The sequence below is a fragment of the Dryobates pubescens genome, chromosome 13, assembly GCF_014839835.1.
Source record: "Dryobates pubescens isolate bDryPub1 chromosome 13, bDryPub1.pri, whole genome shotgun sequence".
In the NCBI taxonomy this organism is placed as follows: domain Eukaryota; kingdom Metazoa; phylum Chordata; class Aves; order Piciformes; family Picidae; genus Dryobates; species Dryobates pubescens.
The window spans coordinates 26,637,271-26,658,492 of NC_071624.1; the positions used below are offsets into that span (position 1 = coordinate 26,637,271).

The 21,222-nt window shown below is 47.9% G+C and overlaps 1 protein-coding gene across 1 annotated transcript in view; it reads right to left on the reverse strand.

The window, feature by feature from the left end:
* BAZ1B (bromodomain adjacent to zinc finger domain 1B) overlaps positions 1-21,222 on the reverse strand; it is a 51,783-nt gene that overhangs the window by 18,740 nt on the left and 11,821 nt on the right. The window contains exons 5-10 of the mRNA XM_054166159.1: positions 18,284-18,405; positions 17,255-17,452; positions 14,678-16,367; positions 9,472-9,610; positions 8,363-8,493; positions 6,115-6,226 (exon numbers count right to left, since the gene is read on the reverse strand). Of these exons, the coding sequence (XP_054022134.1) occupies positions 6,115-6,226; positions 8,363-8,493; positions 9,472-9,610; positions 14,678-16,367; positions 17,255-17,452; positions 18,284-18,405 (2,392 nt within the window). The remainder of the gene's footprint in view (positions 1-6,114; positions 6,227-8,362; positions 8,494-9,471; positions 9,611-14,677; positions 16,368-17,254; positions 17,453-18,283; positions 18,406-21,222) is intronic.

Here is a 21,222-nt window from a genome sequence, read left to right on the forward strand (position 1 = left end):
CCTTGAACTCCAATGTGCACAGTAGAAACATACCAAAGAGGTACCTGTGTTAGTCTAGTGACACCCTGCTGCTCTGTCCAGCCACAGTTCCTGGTTCTCAGTCTGGCTCCATGCACTCTCTCCCACCTGCACCTCCAACCAGGGCTCAGCCAGCCTGAGGCTGGATGTGACAAGACAGGGCTGACACTTTAACTAGAGGAGGCAACAAGGCTATGAGCTTGTGGATCTTGACAACAAGGAGGGGAAGGCAATTGGTGCCCTTCACATGGCCTGGCACAGGCCATAAGTGGAAGAGGAGTGATGGGAAGGACACCTTTGAGAGAGTCAAATCCAGATGGAAGTCTTCAAACTGAACTGAAAGAGGGAAATCCTGACTGGGGTTAAGGGCTTCCTGCATCCCTAAATAACAGCCTAGATTCTCTTATATGTCTGCCTGGACAAGCCAGCAGACTGGCCAGCAATCAAACCAGAAGGGACAAATGTCACAAGCATCAAGTTAAAAGGAGCTCTCAGGACTCACTCAGGCTGAATATTTCTGTCTGTTCTCAGACTACAGGCTGCAAGGGACAGAGAAAGGTCCACAACCTGGACTGCAGACCAGGGAACAAAGAAATGGAGAGGACATCTAGGAGCCCAGGATCAGTACCTGCTCTGGAGGGTTGGTGGAAACAGGAGAACTCCATCTGTAGAATATAGGCTTGAGAATGGAGTCTGCCAGCACCCACTCATGGTTAACTCAAACTGTCTGCTGAGGGGCCTCGCCAGAGCATGGTGTGTTCCTAATAGATGAAGAACAAGGGGAGTTACTCTGCAGAGATGCCACTCTTGCCAAAATTCAACTGCTTCCTCACCAGGATCAGCAAGAAGTCTGCTGCACACTGACACACTCAAAGCCTGGGAGTAACCTGTGGCTCTTGCAGGAAGGACCAGTGTGTCCCCAGCTCACAAAGCACTACGGTCAGGGACAAAAGGCTTTTGCAGGGACCACGTGGGCAGAAGCTTTAAACAGGCAGCTCTTTAACAGGCATCAGCATCAGGGGAAGTGGTGCACAGTGATAGAAATGGGACTGGTGCATCTGGCTGGAGAAGACAGAAGTAACCAAGTGTTTATGACTCTGAATGAGAACAATGATTCAGCCTCTGCACTTTCAGGACAGTCCTCTTCTGCCTGGGGACAAAGTACTGAAAGCAGAAAGCACTTCCATGAGATAGTTTCTGTAGCTCTTGGCAGAACTATGGAATCTGCTTCTCCCTTTATCAATGTCCTAACAGCTCCCATCCTCCAGGAGAAAAGGGGGCAGGACTATGAAATATGACCATTTATGGAGTTAATTTGATGTTCCTTTCAAAGTCTCATCACTCTGGAGAACAAAAGGGTAAAGCTGAAGATGCACTGTTAGGCATCCCATGGGGGATGTACTACTAGGAAAGAGAGGCTGATGGCAGGAGCTAAAGCAGAACACAAAGAAAGGAAGCCTCCTATGCACCACAGGCTAACATGAATTACAGTCCTTGTATCCAAACAGCCAGGGCTGCAGACAGCCAAGGACTTCAGTGTGGTCTCAGGGCTTTACAGGGTGTTCAAGGACAACGTGCAAAAAGCAGCCAAAGAGGAGGCTCTTCCATAACCAGCTATGCTCATGGGAGTCCTTGAAATTGGAGAGATCAATAGCAATAGGAACAGAGGAAACTACAGTAACAGGAACAAGGATTTCCTCAAGAGGGAAGCTCCAGTTACTGGCTCTCCCCTGAAATAACAGCTCTTAGGCTGTCACTTGCCTTTTGTGTGAAGCTTACCTGGCCCTGGTGACAGCTGTCAGATAGGTACTTAGCAAACAGGCTCTTTGCAATTCTAGAGCTTTAAAGTCTTTCAGCTGAGGGAGCTTACTGCTTATCTGCAGAAATGGCTTTAGGTGGCCCTGTCACTTAGGAGAGAGTCATGCAGACAGCACAGAAGAATGCTAACTCAGAAGTGGTGACATGCTCTTTGAAAAGCTGCCACTGTGTCCCCTGCTCACTTTAAGGGCATGAAGGCACCTGGCTCAGATCTTCCATTTGCATTGCTTTACCCTGACACCACCAACCTGCTAGCCAGAACAATGCACACAGATGTGATATGCTCAGCAAAAGAAACCCCAGCCATCAGCCAGTGCTGTGATTGTTAGCAGCCTTTCCCTAGCAGGTACCCAAAAGGACAGAAATCAAAGACACCATGGTGTTAAGAGCCAGGCCAAAGAAAAAACCCCAAACCATAAATCCCACCCAGCTCAGGATCTTATTTCTGAGTGCCTGAAGGGCAGAGCAGGCAGGCACTGACATTTCTTCAACCTGTCCCCACACATTTTAGCATCTGCTGGTTTGAGGACTTCCTTGTGTGCCAGGAAAAGAACCTTTGTGCTTAACACTCCTCCCTGAACTCCTCTTTCAGCAGTTTGTCCAACTGGTGCTTTGAAGGGAGTACAGATTTGGAGCTCCACAGCAGCTGGCAGCAGTGAGCTGCCCCCATGGGCTGCATGATCTGAAGCATTGCTCTCCTCTCTATTTCAAAACTGCCATTTGCTCAGTTTATTTTCCTGATCCCTTTTTTCTGCCCCCCCCCATAACAAAAGGAAAATCCTCTTTCTTTCAGGAGATTTCTCCCTTCTCCTCTAGCATGACTCTGAGCACACAAATGAAAGGATTTCTGCGATTTCTTTCATATTCCTTAGCTAATTACTCAACTCATGAGGAGAGCTTCCCTCTCCCCCTAAGGCAGACCCTGTTACAACAGATCTTGTGAAGCAAGACTGTTCCCCAAGGGGGCAAAAAGAGGCAATAGAAAATAATAGTTTCAGCCTTTGTATTTCAGTTTATCATCCTTGGAAATAATCCTTGATTTAGACTCAGGCATGGTTTCCAACTAGGCCTTCTTATAATAGCTTCCTTATCCTGGTGTGAACCATACTGAGAATGTTTTTCACTGCTCCTGCTGTTTTGTTTCCAAGTTGCCTCAAACCTTTCTTTCCCCCCTTCCCCCCACAAAGGTAAGAGGCAGCACATGCTTTCACCACTAGGTATGTAGAACTTCAAGGCAACCTTATTGAAAGCACTTTAAAACTTTGGGCTGCCACTTCCAGCTTTTGCTTCCTCTCTTTTTTTAGGAAGCTTCTTCATTTTTGTTGCTCTCTCTTATTTGGAAGAAAAAAAAAAGGTGAATGTTGCACATTTTGGTCACAAAGCAGCAGCTCTCAGGAAGAGAATCCAGTTCAGTCCTGAGAGTGCACAGGCCCTAGTTCAAAGAGCTGCTGCAGTTCTGGGCCCCTCAGTTTAGGAGAGATGCTGACTTGCTGGAACCTGTCCAGAGAAGGGCAACAAAGCTGGGGAGGGGTTTGGAGCACAGCCCTGTGAGGAGAGGCTGAGGGAGCTGGGGTTGCTTAGCCTGGAGAAGAGGAGGCTCAGGGGAGACCTCATTGCCATCTACAACTACCTGAAAGGGGTTTGTAGCCAGGTGGGGGTTGGTCTTTTCTCCCAGGCAACCAGTACCAGAACAAGAGGACACAGTCTCAAGCTGTGCCAGGGGAGGTTTAAGCTGGATGTTAGGAAGAAGTTCTTCCCAGAAAGAGAGATTGGCCGTTGGAATGTGCTGCCTGGGGAGGTGGTGGAGTCACCATCACTGGAGGTGTTTAGGAAGAGCCTGGATGGGGTGCTTGGTGCCATGGTTTAGTTGATTAGACGGTGTTGGGTGATAGGTTGGACTCAATGATCTCAAAGGTCTTTTCCAACCTGGTTAATTCTATTCTGTTCTCCTGGGCTGCAGGATGAGATAGTCTGCAAAGCTCTGCCACCTTTGTAAACACTCTGCTCTCTCTCAACCTGTCATTGAGAGCTGCCAGCCTGCCTGAGCAATTCAGCACTGTGGTATCAAGCCACTGTGCTTTTCCAGCTTCAGACTGGAAGTGCAGTTGCAGGGATTCTCTGTTACTGGCTCCCTGCTGTCTTCAGTTTCCAGCAACATGAACTACTCACTGAGGCTACAGTTTTCCTTAGACAATTTGTCCTTCTACTGGCACACTTCTTGCCCTCCTTGCTAAATGAAGTATTAGAAGAGGCAGTTAGAAAGAGCAAAGAGGGACTTCCCTGTGGATCATACTGCCCTCTGTGACCTCCTGTGTAGCACTCATTCCCTAGGAAAACCCTAATTGCTTGGATTTTGGCCCTGTGACAAGATGTGCAAGGGAACAGACTGAGAAAGGGGGTGGGGATTTGTCACAGCAGTATTGGACAGACTGAAGGCATGCAGAGGAAACTCTGCTATCTCCTGTTCCCTTCCAGCAATCAAAGAGAAGGGGCAGAGCAATACAAAGAGTCAGCACTCAATGCTGATGGTTTAGATGAATTGATATCCACAAATTCCACTCTCTCTGACAGCTCCTGGTGGGAAGCAGGAACATCTTTACTAAAGTCACTCTGACTTGCAGCAGTGACAATCTACTTTGGAGCTAAGCTCACAATTGGGGCTATTTATCAAAGGCCAAGTAGCCCACTCTGTGTGTCAGCAGTGAAAAACCCTGGGGGAAAGCCACTGCTGATAGGGGAGCTGCAGGAGCAAGCACTTTGGGATAGTTCTCAGAGTTATCTAAAAAATGCCAAGCCCTTCACAGCCAGTTTAGGAGGTGAAGCTGCAGCCAGGATTTTCTGGCATGAGGACACTGCTGATCACTCCTTAGCACACAGGGCAACAGTCAGCACAGGAGGTTTTCTTTTAAGATAAAAGACATTGGCAGGGCCAATTACTGGAGCAACTCCCACTCAGAGGGAGAGTGTTTGGATTTGATTCACTTAGGACACAGGTTGGTGGCTACTGCTTGGCACTGAGAAGCATTAAAGGGCTAATAGGCTGTCAACATGGAACAACAGCTTGGCTAGGCTATAATTATCAGTAGCTACAAAAATAAATTCCATGGCATGGTGCTATGGGAGAGCAAATGGACACCACCACGCTGCTGTGAAGCCTAGGAAGAAGTCACCGACAAGGAGCTGGGGGATAGCTCTGCATGTCCTACAAGGAGAGGCTGAGGGAGCTGGTGTTGCTTAGCCTGGAGAAGAGGAAGCTCAGGGGAGACCTTTTTACTGTCTACTACTACCTGAAGGGAGGTTGCAGCCAGGTGGGGGTTGGTCTCTTCTCCCAGGCAACCAGCACCAGAACAAGAGGACACAGCCTCAAGCTGCACCAGGGGAGGTTCAGGCTGGATGGTAAGAAGTTGTTCTTCATAGAAAGAAAGATTGGCCATTGGGATGTGCTGCCCAGGGAGGTGGTGGAGTCACCATCCCTGGAGGTGTTCAAGAGGGAACTGGACGTGGCACTCGGTGCCATGGTTTAGTAGTGATGAGGTGTTGGGTGACAGGTTGGACTTGATGATCTTTGAGGTCTTTTCCAACCTTATTGATTCTATGTCTCATGTAGTACACCACCACATAAGATATAGGCCTCTCTCCAAAGATCTCAGTGAAGACTTTCAAGTGCTCAGGGACCCCATGTGCCACAATTCAGGTCTGAGATGAACCCTGAAAGAAAACCTAGATGCATCTAACTAAGTCACTGCTCCCCTCCCCCCTTTTTTAAAGTAATGCTTACCAATACTGAAAAAATGCACACAGCAATTCTCTGAAACCAACAATTCCTCTGAATATAAAGTACTGAAAAGGCAGTGCAGCAAGGGAGCATTTTGCCAGCTTGATTCATACTGGCTTTAAGTCTGATTGATTAGGTTGATTATAATGGTTCCAGTGGCTCTTGGACTGGCTCCCCCTTTAGCCATTCACTGCTACTAATTGTATCAGTTACAGGGAGCTGCTCAACTAACCCAACTGCTAAGTACTGAAAGACTAATAGGTACAGAGCAGGGGCAATCAGAGGAAATCTGTCTGCTTTCCCTGACCTCTACCCTTTGAGCAATTGGCAGCTAGAAAAGTGTATCACCCCAAGTTCTGTCCCTGATGGAAGGTCTGCAGCGTGCACAGACCCCCGATGCTGTAATAGGTACAGAGCAGCAGGCTCTATCAGAGGAAATCTGTCTGGTTTCCCTGACTTCTACCCTTTGAGCACATTGGCAGCTATAAAAGTGTGTGTGTTACCATAAGTTCTGTCCCTGCTTGGGGACAGTGGTCTCTGCAGGCAGGTCTGCAGCGTGCACAGACCGCTGATGCTTGCTTGCTCGGCTGTCGGCAGCTGCGCTCCGCCGCTTGTCTGCAAAAGAAAAGCACAAACTCAGCTGTGTTCTCATCCACCTCCCTCCTCAGTGAGCAGCTCTGATTTGCCAGCACTGACCTACCTCCAGGTCAGGGGTGATCATCAGCACTTAGACCAGCAATACATTTGTCAGGGTAAACTCCTCCAAGCACCAGATGCTAGAGCTCAGGGTGCGTGCGTCTATACAGATACCCACGGGAATGGATTTCTCAGGACCTTGCAGCACCACCAAGCACAAAACCACCACTAAGAGAAGCATTCCTCCTGTTTAAACTGCACAAAACTGGTTTTACTTTTTAGCTATATGCTGGCAAAAGTGCTTTTAGAACTGAATGAGTTATAAATAGGATGGATTTGTGTTTCTGGGCACCTCCGCAGCCCAACGCGAATCTAAACCTTTGCTTATTTAGATCTTTGCTTGTTGAGTTTTCAGAAGGAATGTGCTGAATCCTGGCTCCCTACCTGGCTAAATACACAGGCAGCAGTTGAGACAATGCAACTGGAAGCAAGGGGGTGTACAGCACCATGGCTGTAAAAGCTCACATAAGAACTGGGGGCTGCCACCTCCAGCTCCACAAGGCACCGAGATGCAGGTGGTTGGGAAGTTACATGCTGGGTGGAGCATCTCACTGTGGGTTTGCCCTGTTCCATTCTCCTACAGATGTCTACTTTGCCCATTGGCTGAGACAGAATACCACCAGGCTCTCTGATTTCACTCAACACAGCCTCTCACATGCAGTGCTGCTCCAGGTGAACTCAATGTCAGCCTATGATGTTCAAAAAGCAACAAATCATGAGGACTAAAACTGCAACTGGAGGCAGATTCTATCGTGTTCGTCTCTACCAAGAGCTATTTCCACATAGGATTTACAAGTTTCCCTCACCACAGCCTGTTTTGTGCACATCCAAATTCTGCCTGCAAGACTTCACCATCCAGGCTCCAAGTCAGCCAGACAAAATTATAGAGGAAGCCCAAGAACCTCAGCCACTCGTTGCGCCTCGCTGCACATTCAGTACAAGGTGAACAGCAGGCTGAGAGGACAGGTTCAGGAGGGCTGTTAGCCACATTGGCCTCAATTAGCAAACCTGCAGGTATCTACAGGACTGTTCTGCTTGATGCTGGGAGTACTGATTGACAGCTGGCTGAACATCAGCCAGCAGTGTGCCCAGGTGGCCAAGAAGGCCCATGGCATCAGGGCCTGCATTGAGAATAGCATGGCCAGCAGGAGTAGGGAAGTTATTCTGCCCCTGTACTCAGCACTGGTTAGGCCAAATCTTGAGTACTGTGTCCACTTCTGGGCCCCTCAATTTAAGAAGGACATTGAGACACTTGAAGGTGTCCAGAGAAGGGCAATGAGGTTGGGGAGAGGCCTCAAGCACAGCCCTATGAGGAGAGGCTGAGGGAGCTGGGGTTGTTTAGCCTGGAGAAGGAGGCGGCTCAGGGCAGACCTTATTGCTCTCTACAACTACCTGAAGGGAGGCTGTAGCCAGGAGGGGGTTGGTCTCTTCTCCCAGGCAACCAGCGCCAGAACAAGAGGACACAGTCTCAAGCTGTGCCAGGGGAAGTTTAGGCTGGAGGTGAGGAGAAAGTTCTTCCCAGAGAGAGTTGTTAGCCATTGGAAGGTGCTTCCCAGGGAGGTGGTGGAGTCCCCATCCCTGGAGGTGTTCAAGAGGGGATTGGACGTGGTGCTGGGTGACAGGTTGGACTTGATGATCTCTGAGGTCTTTTCCAACCTTGTTGACTCTATGCTGTTTCACAGGGGAGTCTGGGGGTCTTGGCACCACTGTGATGGACACTCTCACCCTGCAGCACATAACTGCTTGCCCAAGAAATTTGGCACACTGCAGCTCAGCAGGCTCAGAGTAAAGCAGAGGGGATCAGTCCACAATTGACACCGCTGTATCCTGTGGTCAGGATGCCTCATGTGGTACATTGCAGGCAGTCCCAAGACCTGCAGCAGCAGGAGGGAGATTCAGACTCTCTGGTGCAGAAGCTTCTAGAGTTTGAAGAAGGCTTAAATCAGAGAATCCCCAAGAAAACACACAGACTAGACAGCTCTCCCTGACACTGATGAATCCAGTCCAACAGACAGCAGCAGAGGCAATACCCCAGGAGAAGCAGGCTGATCTTACCTCCTGGGCTGTGGTCCTTTTTAAAGTCTTCTTTCTTCTGATGGGAAAGGGTGAACCTGTAGTCTATACTGTCATGGACCCAACCTTTCTCAATGAACAAGCCAGGAACCTCATCTGAAAACAGCCAGTACCTGCAGGAAACACAGAGGTTAACAGCCACCTGTCTGCTCCTCTCTCCAGTTACACACAACTGCCTTCATTTGTGCAGAGAGGAGCATCTGAGTGCTCCACTTAATGAAAACTGAGTGCATCTGCATCTATATCTTTGTATTAGCACAGCTGAGAAACATGAAAAGCTCTTATTAGAATCCACTCCAAGAGCATTCCTGGGCAACAAACATGAAGATGGTAATTAGGTTCCTGAACACTGATGCAAGCACTTGAAGCTCTACTGGCTAGTGGAATCTCACCTCCACAGGACAGCCTCAAAACACTGGTCATCCACTGGTGCACACCTTCAATACTGGGTTCAGTTTTGGGCCCCTCACTCCAAGGAGGGAACTGAGGTGCTGGAGCACCAGAGAAGGGCAATGAAACTGGTGAAGAGTCTGGAAAACAGGTCTGGGGAGCAGCTGAGGGAAGTGAGGCTGTTCAGTCTGGATTAAAGGAGGCTGAGGGGAGACCTTACTGCTCTCTACAGCTCCCTGAAAGGAGGTGGGAGTGAGGTGGAGGTCAGCCTCCTCTCCCAGGTATCAGTAAATCAAACAAGAGGAAATGACCTGAAGTTGTGCCAGGGGAGGTTCAGGCAGGAGATTAGGAGAAATTCCTCTACTGCAAGAGCAGTCAGGCATTGCAACAGGCTGCCCAGGGAGGTGGGGTTGTCACTGTTCCTGGAGGTGTTCAAGAAATGTGAGGACATGGCACTTTAGGGCATGGTTTAAGGGCCATGGCAGTGTTGGGTTGATGGCTGGACTCAGTGATCTTAGAGCTCTTCTCCAACTTGAAACAATTCCACCAGTGAAGGCCTCTACTCTTAGTCACCTCCACACTTCAATACACTGGGAGTCCTTTCACCAGCCTCTCCATCCATCATTTCTTGGGGGCTGCTATCTGACAAAGCTCCTCTCAGAGGGGAGAGCTGGCAGCTCAGGGGTCGCTTCCTTCCCCACCTGTTGTGGTTCCGATCGGTGCCCACCGGGGTCCTGCGCATCACCAGCTTGGCTTTGGCAATCCCATCCTGGAAAGTTTTCTCAGCTGCAGCTTTATGCTTCCGGATTCTTTCTTCCTCTGCTTCCTTCTCCATCCTCACTGTTGGAATTGGCACAGAGAAGGATTAGCTGCATCAGTGTCCTTTCGTTTTACTGCACCATGGGGGTAAATGAATTCGTCAGCACAGCCACCCACGCCGCGTGCTGCTTTTCACTCACCATTCCATCACAAGCTTCAAGAATGACTAAGGGGTAAAGGCATGAAGATGAACTGGGGTCAAGGAAGAGGAAAGGCTGGGTAAAAATTGGCTGGAGAAATTAGTCATAACTATTTCTCATCACCCCAACGGCATCTCTTGCTGTGCAGCCCCACAGAACAACAGAGTCGACACATCTGAGTGCCGGGTTCTACACATTGGCCACAACAATCCCAGGCAGTGCTACAGGCTGGGGTCAGAGTGGCTGGAGAGCAGCCAGGCAGAAAGGGACCTGGGGGTACTGGTTGATAGTAGGCTGAACATGAGCCAGCAGTGCACCCAGCTAGCCAAGAAGGCCAATTTCATCCTCGCCTGTATCAGGAACAGTGTGGCCAGCAGGAGCAGGGAGGTCATTCTGCCCTGTGCTCAGCACTGGTTAGGCCACACCTTGAGTCCTGTCTCCAGTTCTGGGCTCCTCAGTTTAGGAAAGATGTTGAGATGCTGGAATGTGTCCAGAGAAGGGAAACAAAGCTGGGGAGGGGTTTGGAGCACAGCCCTGTGAGGAGAGGCTGAGGGAGCTGGGGTTGCTTAGCCTGGAGAAGAGGAGACTCAGGCGAGACCTTCTTGCTCTCTACAACTACCTGAAAGGAGGCTGTAGCCAGGTGGGGGTTGGTCTCTTCTCTCAGGCAACCAGCACCAGAACGCAGTCTCAAGCTGCACCAGGGGAGGTTTAGGCTGGATGTTAGGAAGAAGTTCTTCATAAAAAGAGAGATTGGCCATTGGGATGTGCTGCCCAGCGAGGTGGTGGAGTCACCATCACTGGAGGTGTTTAGGAAGAGCCTGGATGGGGTGCTTGGTGCCATGGTTTAGTTGATCAGATGGTGTTGGGTGATAGGTTGGACTCGATCTCAAAGGTCTTTTCCAACTTGGTTAATTCTATTCTATTCTACAGCATGATACATGACAAGCACTGCTCTGGCCAGCTCAAGTGCTGGGAGTGCTCCAGCTGTGATAGCAGAGGTCAGCATGGCTGATGGACACCTGCATTTCCACCACTGCAGCCATGGGGAACACGCTCCTCACAGTCTTACCTACCAACAGAACAGATCTGGCACAACAGAAGCCTCTTCCAGGCACAACTGTCTCACAGCAGCAGCCAAATCACATCTCCTAACACCTCGCTGCTCTCCCCTTACATGCTATGACAGGGAAGAGAATTAAAATAGACACCTCAGCTTTCCCACTCATGGCAGGAGGACTGGAATTTCAGCAGCTCTCAGAAGCCATGACTGATAAAAGAAAACAGGGGAAACTAAAACCTGAAGTGGCCCCAATCCTGGCATCACAGCCTCTCTGTCAAGAGTCCTGCACACGAAAAATGTCATTTCTCATCTCCAGGTAAGGAGCAAGAAGAAAGGCAGCTTCTGCCAAGAGACAAAACATTGAGGTCAACAGGATTTATGGTCATCATGATAGTTCAAGGCTCTCTCTACCCTTTTGCCTGTCTCTGAAGAGCAGGTGTACAGAACTGCCTGAACAACAACAAAAGAGCAAAACCTCACAACTGAATCACGTTGGCTCTTCAGAGATGGGTCTCAGGCTAACAGAAGTATGACCCCTTCACAACTTGCACAAAAGGCTGGGGGCAACATTCTTCTGGGCCCTGACAAAGCTTGAGGAAAGCAAGTTCAAAGAATGAAGAAATTAAAATTTACCTTTGCATCACAAAGGAGGGTTTGAAGCAGATGGAATGAGACCACATGGAGGGGGTGAGGTGGAGTGGGGCAGATAAAAGCAAGCATATGGAGGTCCTGTGCTGACTGCTGTCCCAGGGAGAAAGCTAACTTCTTGCTAGGACTCTTCCCAGGGCTACAATCTACTCCTCCTGCAGCCACTTTCTCTATCAAGATGGGTCTGGCAACTGTTGATTAGTAAACACCAGGTAAGTCTCTGAAGTCCTGCCAATGTAATCAATCCTGCCTGAGGAAGAAATGCTGATAAACATTCCCTTGAGTGTGTCACACCAACTCCATAGATCAGTTTTTACACAACATTCAAGAGTCTACCGACTTACAGCCACTGCAGCATGGCAAACCTGTCCTGTTGATCCACACCTGCCAGCAGAGCAACTGCACAGCTCATGGGTCTGTGAGCATCAACTCCTCCCTAAGCCTCATGACCTCTGTGTCAATGTACTGGAGTCAGAACAAGGAGCAACAGCTCCTCTCATGCTGTCAAATGCCTCCTGTCACCTAAATCTGAACCTCAAACCACATCACAAAATTCATACTACAGTAAGCAGCGTTCTCACCTTCCACTAGAAGATGACAGAGGTGATACAACTGCCCCAGGAATTAGTGCCATCACCTAATGCCAGCACAAGATACACCTCCCTCCTCCTCAGCACCCTCTGCTCAAGAGTCAAGATTCCAACCAAAATAGTCCACACTGCCAACAACCTCTTCAATGCTTCCAATATGGAATATCATGGATGCTCATCAGGCAGGTATTTCTCTCTCCAGCTGTAAGGACCAGGTGCAGCAGGCACTAACAAGTGCCAGAAGAAGGAAGAGGCAAGGAAAGAACAGAAACTTCGCTTTACTCCTGTGCCCAACCTGTTCCAAAGACACCAAACTAAAGGGTCCCTTTCCTGCACCTCATTTTCAGTTCTGATGGCAAGCCAGTTTCAGCTGGTGCTTTCCTCTCTATCAGGCTTTGACAGCTGTATAAACTTCTAGCTCTACATTCTCCTCCACCAGACTGTATGGCTTCACAGAGTGATAAGGCAAAGAGCAATTAGTAAGTGCTGCAGTGACATGGAAGTGACCTGACTGTTGCTATCAAGAAAATACAGATATTAATCACCTTATCTCAACAGAAAGCCCTGAGCTGACTTCTTTTGAAGTCAAGAAAGAACAAAACCACACTGCTGCTTTCTTACACTGGGTTCTTTTTTTTGAGCTGAGATTAGCTGGGAGCATTGGCCACAATCTTGATAGCTTCAGCTTGAAAGAGGGTCAGAGCTCCTGGTATTAGAGATGTTACCAAAGTGGTGAAAAACCCCCTCTGACTGCCAGATATACATCATATGTATGTGCAAAAGAGTAACTGCTGACAACACATGTTGTGCAGTGGTTTACATGTACATACACATGAGTATTAAACCACTGCAGAAGAGCTGGTTCATCAGCAACTACTCTCTCTTCCCCCAGAGATTTGCTGCATTAATGGCAGCAAATGCAACAGGTGTGAAAGCAGCATGCTGGAAAAGCCCACAGGAAGGCTGGGTGATGGTGGGAGCATGCTGGAGCAGTTCTTGCTCCAACAGCTCTGTGTCCTCCTTATGATGGGGACAGCAGAACTGGACATTGTATTCAAAGGGGGTGTGTAGGGGTGGGTGTGTCTCACAAGAGCAAAGAGGCAGAATCCCCTCTCTTGCTCTGCTGGCCACACTCCACTTGATGCAGCCCAGGACATGATTTGCCTTCTGGGCTGCATGAGTGCACTGCTGGCTCATGGTGAGATTCTCATCAACCAGGTCTTTTTCTTCAGAGCTACTCTCAATCCACTCTGCACCCAGCCTGGATTTGTGCCTGGGATTGGCCTGACCAGGATGCAGGACCTGGGGCATTGGGCATTTTGTTTGGGTGGAGAAGCAGGACAGCACCCAAGATCTTCAGCCTTTTATTGATACTTCTGAGACTCCCAGTTGTTAAGATAAGACCTGAAGGGTCTGTTTGCTTCTGAAGTGAGGCTAAGCTGCACCCAGGCTACTTCCTCAGGAGCCTCAGGGTAATTGCACACTATTTACCTATTCTTGGTCTCCTAAAATAGATACACTTGGACTGCAGCTAAGGCACACAAGCCAGGTTCCATGTGAGATGCTTGTCCCTCAACTATTTCAGAAGGAAAGTAACAACCTAGATGAGCTGTGCTGCCCACTTCCATCTGCCCAGTACCCACATTTACAACCAAAAAAAAAACCCCACAAAAATCCCTGAAGCATAGCTCCAAAGTGTTTCTCTCTTCATATTCCATACTCCTCAGCAAAAAGCAGCACTTACACCAAGGCACACAAAATTTGGTAGTGCAAGGCATGATTTATAGAGGCTTGAGTGGACAGTTTGTATTTATACAGCTCCATAACTCATTCTTTGAAGTGAGACACTGTGAACTGAGATTTACTGCCTGAGTCCTTGCTGGGGAGAAAGGCTGCTACATCATCCTGACAATGTGCATGGCAGCAAGGCCAGCAGCAGCTGTAGGAATGTGCTTTTAGTCAGGAAATAGCTCCCCTGAACATAAAAGCCAGAAGGTACCTGGACATAAACAAACATTTTTTTGTTTCTCTTCTGTCCCCAAAACAGATTTTCTGTCCTCCAACATTCCCAGGCCAGACACACTTAGAAAGGTACTGAACAAAAGATGCCCACAGGCAAAAATCTAGAAGCACATTCAGCTTTTTCTTAGCTTTCCAGGCTTTGAGCTGCCACAGGAGCCTCAGCAGCTCAATTTCTCTAGTGAAGAAATCCCTTAAAAGCAAAAAATGCTTTTGAAAGCAGGCTGTCAATTTCACCATCACCTGATGCCCCGTTTGCACAGATTGGATTCAGTTGGAAGGGAACCTCAAAGGTCATCTTGTCCAAGCCTCCTGCATGCAGCAGGGGCACCTCCAACTAGATCAGGCTGCCCAGGGCCACGTGAAGTCTGATCTTCAATGTCTCCAAGGACAGGGCCTCAACCTCACCCTTGGGCAAACTGCTGCAGTATTTTACTACTCTCATTGCAAAGAGCTTCCTCCTTATGTCCAACCTAAACCTGCCCTGCACCAGCATCAAACCATTGCCCCTCATCCTATTGCTATAAGCCCTTCTGAACAGTCCTTCCCCAGCCTTCCTGTAGCTCCTACTTCCCCGTAGCCTTTACTCCATAACACAGAAGCACTTCACCCTTCTGCTAATTTTTCTTACCTCTCATTTGTATTTCTTGTTGCTCCCTCTCTTTCTTGGCTTGGATGGCAAGAAGGCGCCTGCTCTTCACAGCACTGACCATATCATCAGCCTCTATGTCTACTCTGTGCTCTAACTTCATCATCTCTTTCTTCTTGTCATTTCTTCCCATCGGGTTCTCGTCTTTCCCGTTCTCCTTGTTCTTGGCCACCATTTCTTTTCTCTTCTGCTTTTCTGCTCTCTTCTTGTCATTTTCTTCCTTCAGGATCGCCAGGCGCTCCTTCCACAGCTCGGCCGACGTCTGCTGCTTGGCCTCCACGTGGTCCTGCACCGAGTAGGTCATGAGAATGCGGTGGCACAGGGCTCCGAGTATCCGCAGCTTCTCCTCGGGAGTCAACTCAAAGAACTCCGAGGTCTCCAGCTTCTCCAGGAACTCATCCTGCACTTCATTGTCCTCAAAAGCTGCTGAATCCTTGCTTTCATCTACGTTATCCGAGACCTCACTTTCCTCTTGCACGTCTGACTTGCGCAGGCACAGGCGAACCAGCTCGGACGCGGAGTGCAGGGTGAGCGGTATCTCGGAAAGCTTCATCCCCAGCTCAGCATAATCCTCGGCGATTTCATCCTGCAGCAGGGTCTGCAAGAGAATGACCAGCACTCGGTTCAAATAAAGGAAGCCTCCCTTTTCTGCACAAAGTGCTTCCATCAGGGAGACTGCTGTAATGGGATATTGAGCATCCGGCATCAGTAGCCCTGAGTAGCAGCTCAGGAACTCCACCACCATGGCGACGTCCCCGAAGAGCGTATTGGGAAGTCCCTCTGGAGTATCAACCAGTTTGAAAGCAGGCAAGGTCTTCCCTTTAAGATCTTGGTCCTCAAATCTTTTCTGTTTTTCCAGTTTTTCCTTCATCTCCTTCTCCTTCCTCTCCTTTGCCCTCTCCTTCAGCTTCTCTTTCAGCTTCTCCCTCTTCTTCTTCATGTACTCCTTCCGCTGCTCCTCGGTCATGGTGGCCCATTTCTTCCTGTGCTCCAGGAGCTCGTAGCGCTTCTGCACCAAGCCTCGCAAGTCCTCGGGCAGCCGGGCACGGTCCTCGTTGGACAGCAGCCTGGCTGTTTTGGAGATGATGCAGGACAGAGCACTCTTCTTGTCCTCCCTGTCTTTGTTTTCTTTGTAGTAGGCAATGAGATGGAGTGCCGCAGGAGGCAGCTTCTGGGGTTTGCTGGAAGACCTTGGGGTGCCTCCAGAATTCCTGGGAGACCTGGACACCTTAGTGGCACCTTTAGCCATGTCCAAAAGTGTCATCTGTTTCATTTTCATCTTAGGGGTCTTCAGGCCTTTCCTAGGAGACTTTGATTTCCCTGATGACTTCTGCCCATTCAGAACCCTTTTGCCCCTTTGCTTTTTGTCCAAGGACTTGTTGCTGCCCTTCCCCAGTCGGCTCCTCTTTGGAATGTGAAAGTTAGAACCAAGTTTAGCAGGTGAGACAATTTTCATCACCTCTTCCAGCTCCTCTTTAGGACATTTTGAATTCTTGGAGTTTTTCACCTTCAGTGGAGAGCCAATAATAGACTTCTCCAAATGCACATGGCACCACAGAGTAGGGCTCAGTGGCTGGCCCAGAGATGATCCATCAGCTTTGGGTTTCTTCGAAGGCTTTCTGTCAGGTGATTGAGAGATCTTCCTCTTGGTTGAAGGGTTGAGAGTCATGTACTGAAATTAATGAAAGGACGATTTTATATTAATATTGAAAGGTAAATAAAGGTTATTTACATCCTTTCCTGTCATTTCATTTTGCCTATGCCTATTTTTAGTGCATTTTTCCAAGGAAATGAGTACTCAATGCATTAAGGGTAAGATACTTCTGCAACAGCTTTTAATATTCTGCACTGTAGTCTCTAGATTGGTTATGAGGTCATCAGCTCAGTCCAGAAAGTTCACATTTAACTTTACACAATGAAGAATGTGAAATGTTTCCTGTTACATTACACAAACCCACTTTCTTTCTACTTAATGTCATGGGGAAGGGGTTTGTCTGGAGAATTCATAGATTATAAAGCCATCAGATTTCATAATATGGCATCTACTTGGTCAACAGCGTATTTGGCTGACCATAATAAAGGGCTAAAAACCAAACCCTCCCTGCTACTAGGAGCATTGGTGACAAAAATTGGTGGTGTCTGTCATCACCCAATCCACAAGAACCAAGCATCATGAAGTCAAATACATCCAGTTCTTGCAATGCAACCATGAAAAGGACCCAATCATGTAAGAAGGTAAGGACTATAGCTCCTGCATTTGTCTTACACCAAGAAATCACTTCTTTACCTGGGAACAACTAATGCAAACTAGTGGGAAGAGAAGAAGAAAAAAATTGATCAAGAACAGGCAGACATCTCCAATTTCCAAAGCAGAAAAATCACTAATTTCAGACACCCATGCTGTGTCACCTCACAAAGGGTCACTCTTCAAAAGGGCAAGGCCTTGCTGCTCTGCATCCCTCGAAGCGGGGGAGCAGCGAACCCAACTGACACAATGAGGTCTCTACCAAGGCTGTTCACAGGAGAGGAAGTAAAGCAACTGCTTTCAGGAGCTCTTACCTTATGGGGGTCAAGCAAGAAGTCACTGAATTTACTGGGGAGAGAGTATTTCTTCACTAACTCATCCTCCACTACCCACGGGGCGTTCTCACACGTGCCGGCCCGCAGCGCGTTGTGCCGGATGAAGTACCTCAGGATCTCCTTGTTGGGAGGACGCTCTGTCCGGACCAAGCTGTCTGCTGGGACATTGCTGATGATCTTGGAGATAACAGACAAACTGTTAACATTTAACTTCTGACCATGCTGTGACTACCTACTACAGGGCTAAAAGGAGCAAAGACCAGCGTGCTGCCTCGCAGTCGCAGATTCTTTGCTATTGCAAAGTCTCGAACCAAGCAGAGCTTGCAGAGCTGAGGTGGGACCACAGAGATTGTAGGAGACTCAATTAGCCAAAACAGTTAAAAACACATCAGTTTGTGTTGCAGTTTTCTTGCCAAAGCCCACTGCTTTTATCTCTGACCTCCCTCTGGCTTATGCTTGCTACCAACTTAAAAGCTTTTACATGTTAATATTTATTTTTGCCTTTTTTTCTTCATCCCCGAGACCACAGGAGTAACTCTGCAAGTGGTACTCATTAAATTGAGGTCAGCACTGCCTCTCTTGTCAAATTAGCAAGCAGATGACAAAGAACACACAGCAGGGCTGCAGCTGCAGAGCCTCCCAAAGCACAGCTCCCCACGACGCTCAGAGAAGCTCAGTCAGAACAAGAGGAGCAACTGCTGCTCATGATTTAACGAGCGTCTGCCTCTGACCAAGTTTCATTAACTGCCTGACCACAGATTAGCCAGGTAACAGCAACCACTCTAAAGCTGCTGTAGCACTGACCCAGTGGGTGGCAGCAGGGAATTGTCAGGTGTTTCCATACACAAACCCCAGTTTTACACAGAAACAGCCAGGCTAGTCAGCCTCGCAGCCATCCTGCCTCCAGCACAGCGACTCCACCAGTGCGTGCTGTACAGACACACTGATAGTGGTTACTTAAACAAACTTGCAGATTCATAATAGAAAGGATTCAAGCAGACAACTCACCTTATCTTCATTTTTTAGCTTGACATCATACTTGTGTGGCAGGAACTTAGGTGGGACCCACTTCCTTTCTTCCTTCTTCAAAGAAGTGGGAAGCTTTCGAGGAGACCTCCGTGCTCGATCATCTGATGAAGCAAGGAAAGGCATCAATTAAGTGTCTTAAGAGTGGAAAAAAAACTTCAAATATTAAAGAATCCAGACTATCACTGCTCTGGGTATCCCACCCCTTGCTAACTACACAGTGTTTGGTTAAACTGGAATATCAGGAAAAAAAAAGCCTAAACAGCGTTTTAGACATTTCCTGAAGATGCAGGCTGGGAATGGGATCCCCCAAAGAGCTCTGAAGTAGGAGGTAACACCAATGTTCAAAGAGCATAAAGGACCACTTGCAATATTTAAAAGCACCTTTCTGCAGGCAAGAAGTTGCAACTACCCATGCAAAGGGAGAAAACAGCTTTCAAATTCATGAAGGGCAAGGATAGGTTTTATAACCTAAGCAGTAACCTGCTTCAGGAGCTCCTGCTGAGAGCCCCAGCTGCCCCTGCCATGCTGTATTTGAAATAACTCCACTGCAGGAATTCCTGACTCTAAATTGAACTAACTTTCAAATCATTTAACTTTGGAGTGGTTTACAGTCATGAGCCCTATGTGCATGGGCTGGTTTAGCTGGAGATTTTAAGCACACTTTACACAAGCAGCCTTTTCTCCCCTCAAGAGAGGTGCTACAAAAGAGTACAGAGGCATCAGGTCTTCTACCCAGCTGGGGGCAAGTCTCTTATTTCTATATTCAGGTTGCAGATGTTAATCATTTAAGACAAAATTCAAGCTCAGTGAAGAAAGTGATCCCCAAATGTTTTAATGTTTGTGGCTACAACTCAAAGGAAAGACTGAAGCAAGCATGGGAGATGAGAATCTGCTAAGTATACACACAGTACAAGTAGATACCAGACCTAAATCAGGCTTTTAAATGTAATTGTCACATTGTAAGCACTACACACTAAAGCTTCAGCAGCAGCAGAGCTTACATGGTATGAAACCAACTTCTGGCCCAGTTTGCCTTCCACAACCAGTCTCCTTGGTTAGGGAACAGATCACAGATGCTGCAGCTTCCCTGCATCACACAAATGTGCAGCTGCTTCCCTCATTAGTGCCACGTTTCAGACAAAGTAAGGCAGAATCCTCTGCTCCAAGCATCACTCATTATAGAAGTTTTCCTTTAAAATAACCCCCTCCAGTGACATTGTGTTTGAAAGGGGACTAATCCTCTCACTGTGAGTCAGGCTGTGACACACAGGAGCTTGCTTTGGTTCCATGTTTGTATTAAAGAAATCTTGCTAAGTTCAAACAAACACTGAAGGATGTTTTTCCTGCTCAGCAGCACAATGGAAGTCACACACAAGAAACTTCAAGCTCTGTAAGAGATCTGCTCTCAGAGATCTGCCTCACTGCCTTTTAGTGGCTGAATATTATCTTTGTTGCATCTCTGCAACACAGAGCAAGATTGTGTTTTAAAAGATAATGTGTTGCTCAGTGATGGCTCTGACTTTGAAGGACTCTGTTACGCTGCTGCCTCTGACACAGGCCTGTACCTGACCTCTCCTTCTGGGACTTACTGTCTGGATTCTAGAAATAGGGATGACACAGTGAATTCCACCAATTCTCAGGGGTGGGGGAAAATAAATCACTATATATTCCTTCCTGGGGTTATTTTATAGTTCATTTGTACTGTGCTAACACATCCACTACACTGCTGGAACCCCAGAAAGCATCCCTGTGCTGTCGTCTCCTCCTATTCCCTGCTCAGTTTGGATTTTCCATAGCAGTTTTATTTCCAGGAGCAGCTCAAGCTGCAGAACCTCTGTTCAGTAGCTCACCATCCAGCAGCCTTTCCCCTCACTTCTGCAGCTCTTCCAGAGTTCACTCCCTAAGCAACTAAAAATACAAAGCCTCTTCAGACTGCTCATAAAGCTGGCATAAAGCCTTATTTTTAGCTTCTGAAGCACAGCAGACTTTTTTCTCTGCCCCCTTTTTCCCCCACCCTCCACCAAAATCACCAGGTTTGACATCAGAATTAGTCAAATTGCTAAGGTTAACTCTGCCCCCTCGTGTGTGCACAGGAAGATACAGCTCTTACATCACACAATTATGCAGAGCCTGCTACTGCTTTGAAGTGCTCACCCTCCTGTTGTGACCTCAACCTGTACTACCAGTGGTCAAGAATGCAAATTGCTAGAAAGTGTGTGTGGGTGGTTACCTCCAGACACTGCACAGAGCTCCCTGCAGGTGCCTGAACCCACTAAATGAAAGCAAGCCTTCACAGTCCTCCTCTACTACCCTGTGTAGATGTAACAAATGCTATGCAGTTATTTTAATGGACTCTGGAGTTTAAACTTAGTAACAAGTTTACCGTGAACCTGTGCTCTGTTATAACCCAGAATGAAAAAGGATTGGCAAGCAAATAGCCTTTAAACAAATCAAGGAGAACAGTTGGAAGAATGAGTGCTTACTGCTTTTACTGATTACTGAGTCTTTCAAATCAGAGATGCCAGCAAAGCTGGGGTTTATCTTTTACAGAAAGGGAAGGACAGCCCCAGTTTACAGAGGCAACTAAACCAGGTCAGGTCATCAGCTGAATCAGCCTGGAAAAGGCACAGAAATCCCCAGTCCTGCAGTTTGCTTCCAATTTCAAAGTGCTCTGCTGGCAATGGCAGTTAAGAGCACAGCTGAACACAGCTGGTTAGTGACCAAAACATTATGGTAGGCTTCACTCAACAGCCAAGCCCAAAAATGCTGCTGTAAATTTGGCCAAAGAGCATTCTTTAAAGTAAAAAGTACTCCCCATGCCCTTTATGAGGTAGTTTGAGAGAACTACCACTCAATAAAACCAAAAAAGCATGTGTCAGGCCCTCTCCAGGCACTGCTGTTGTAAAGCAGTGTAAGGC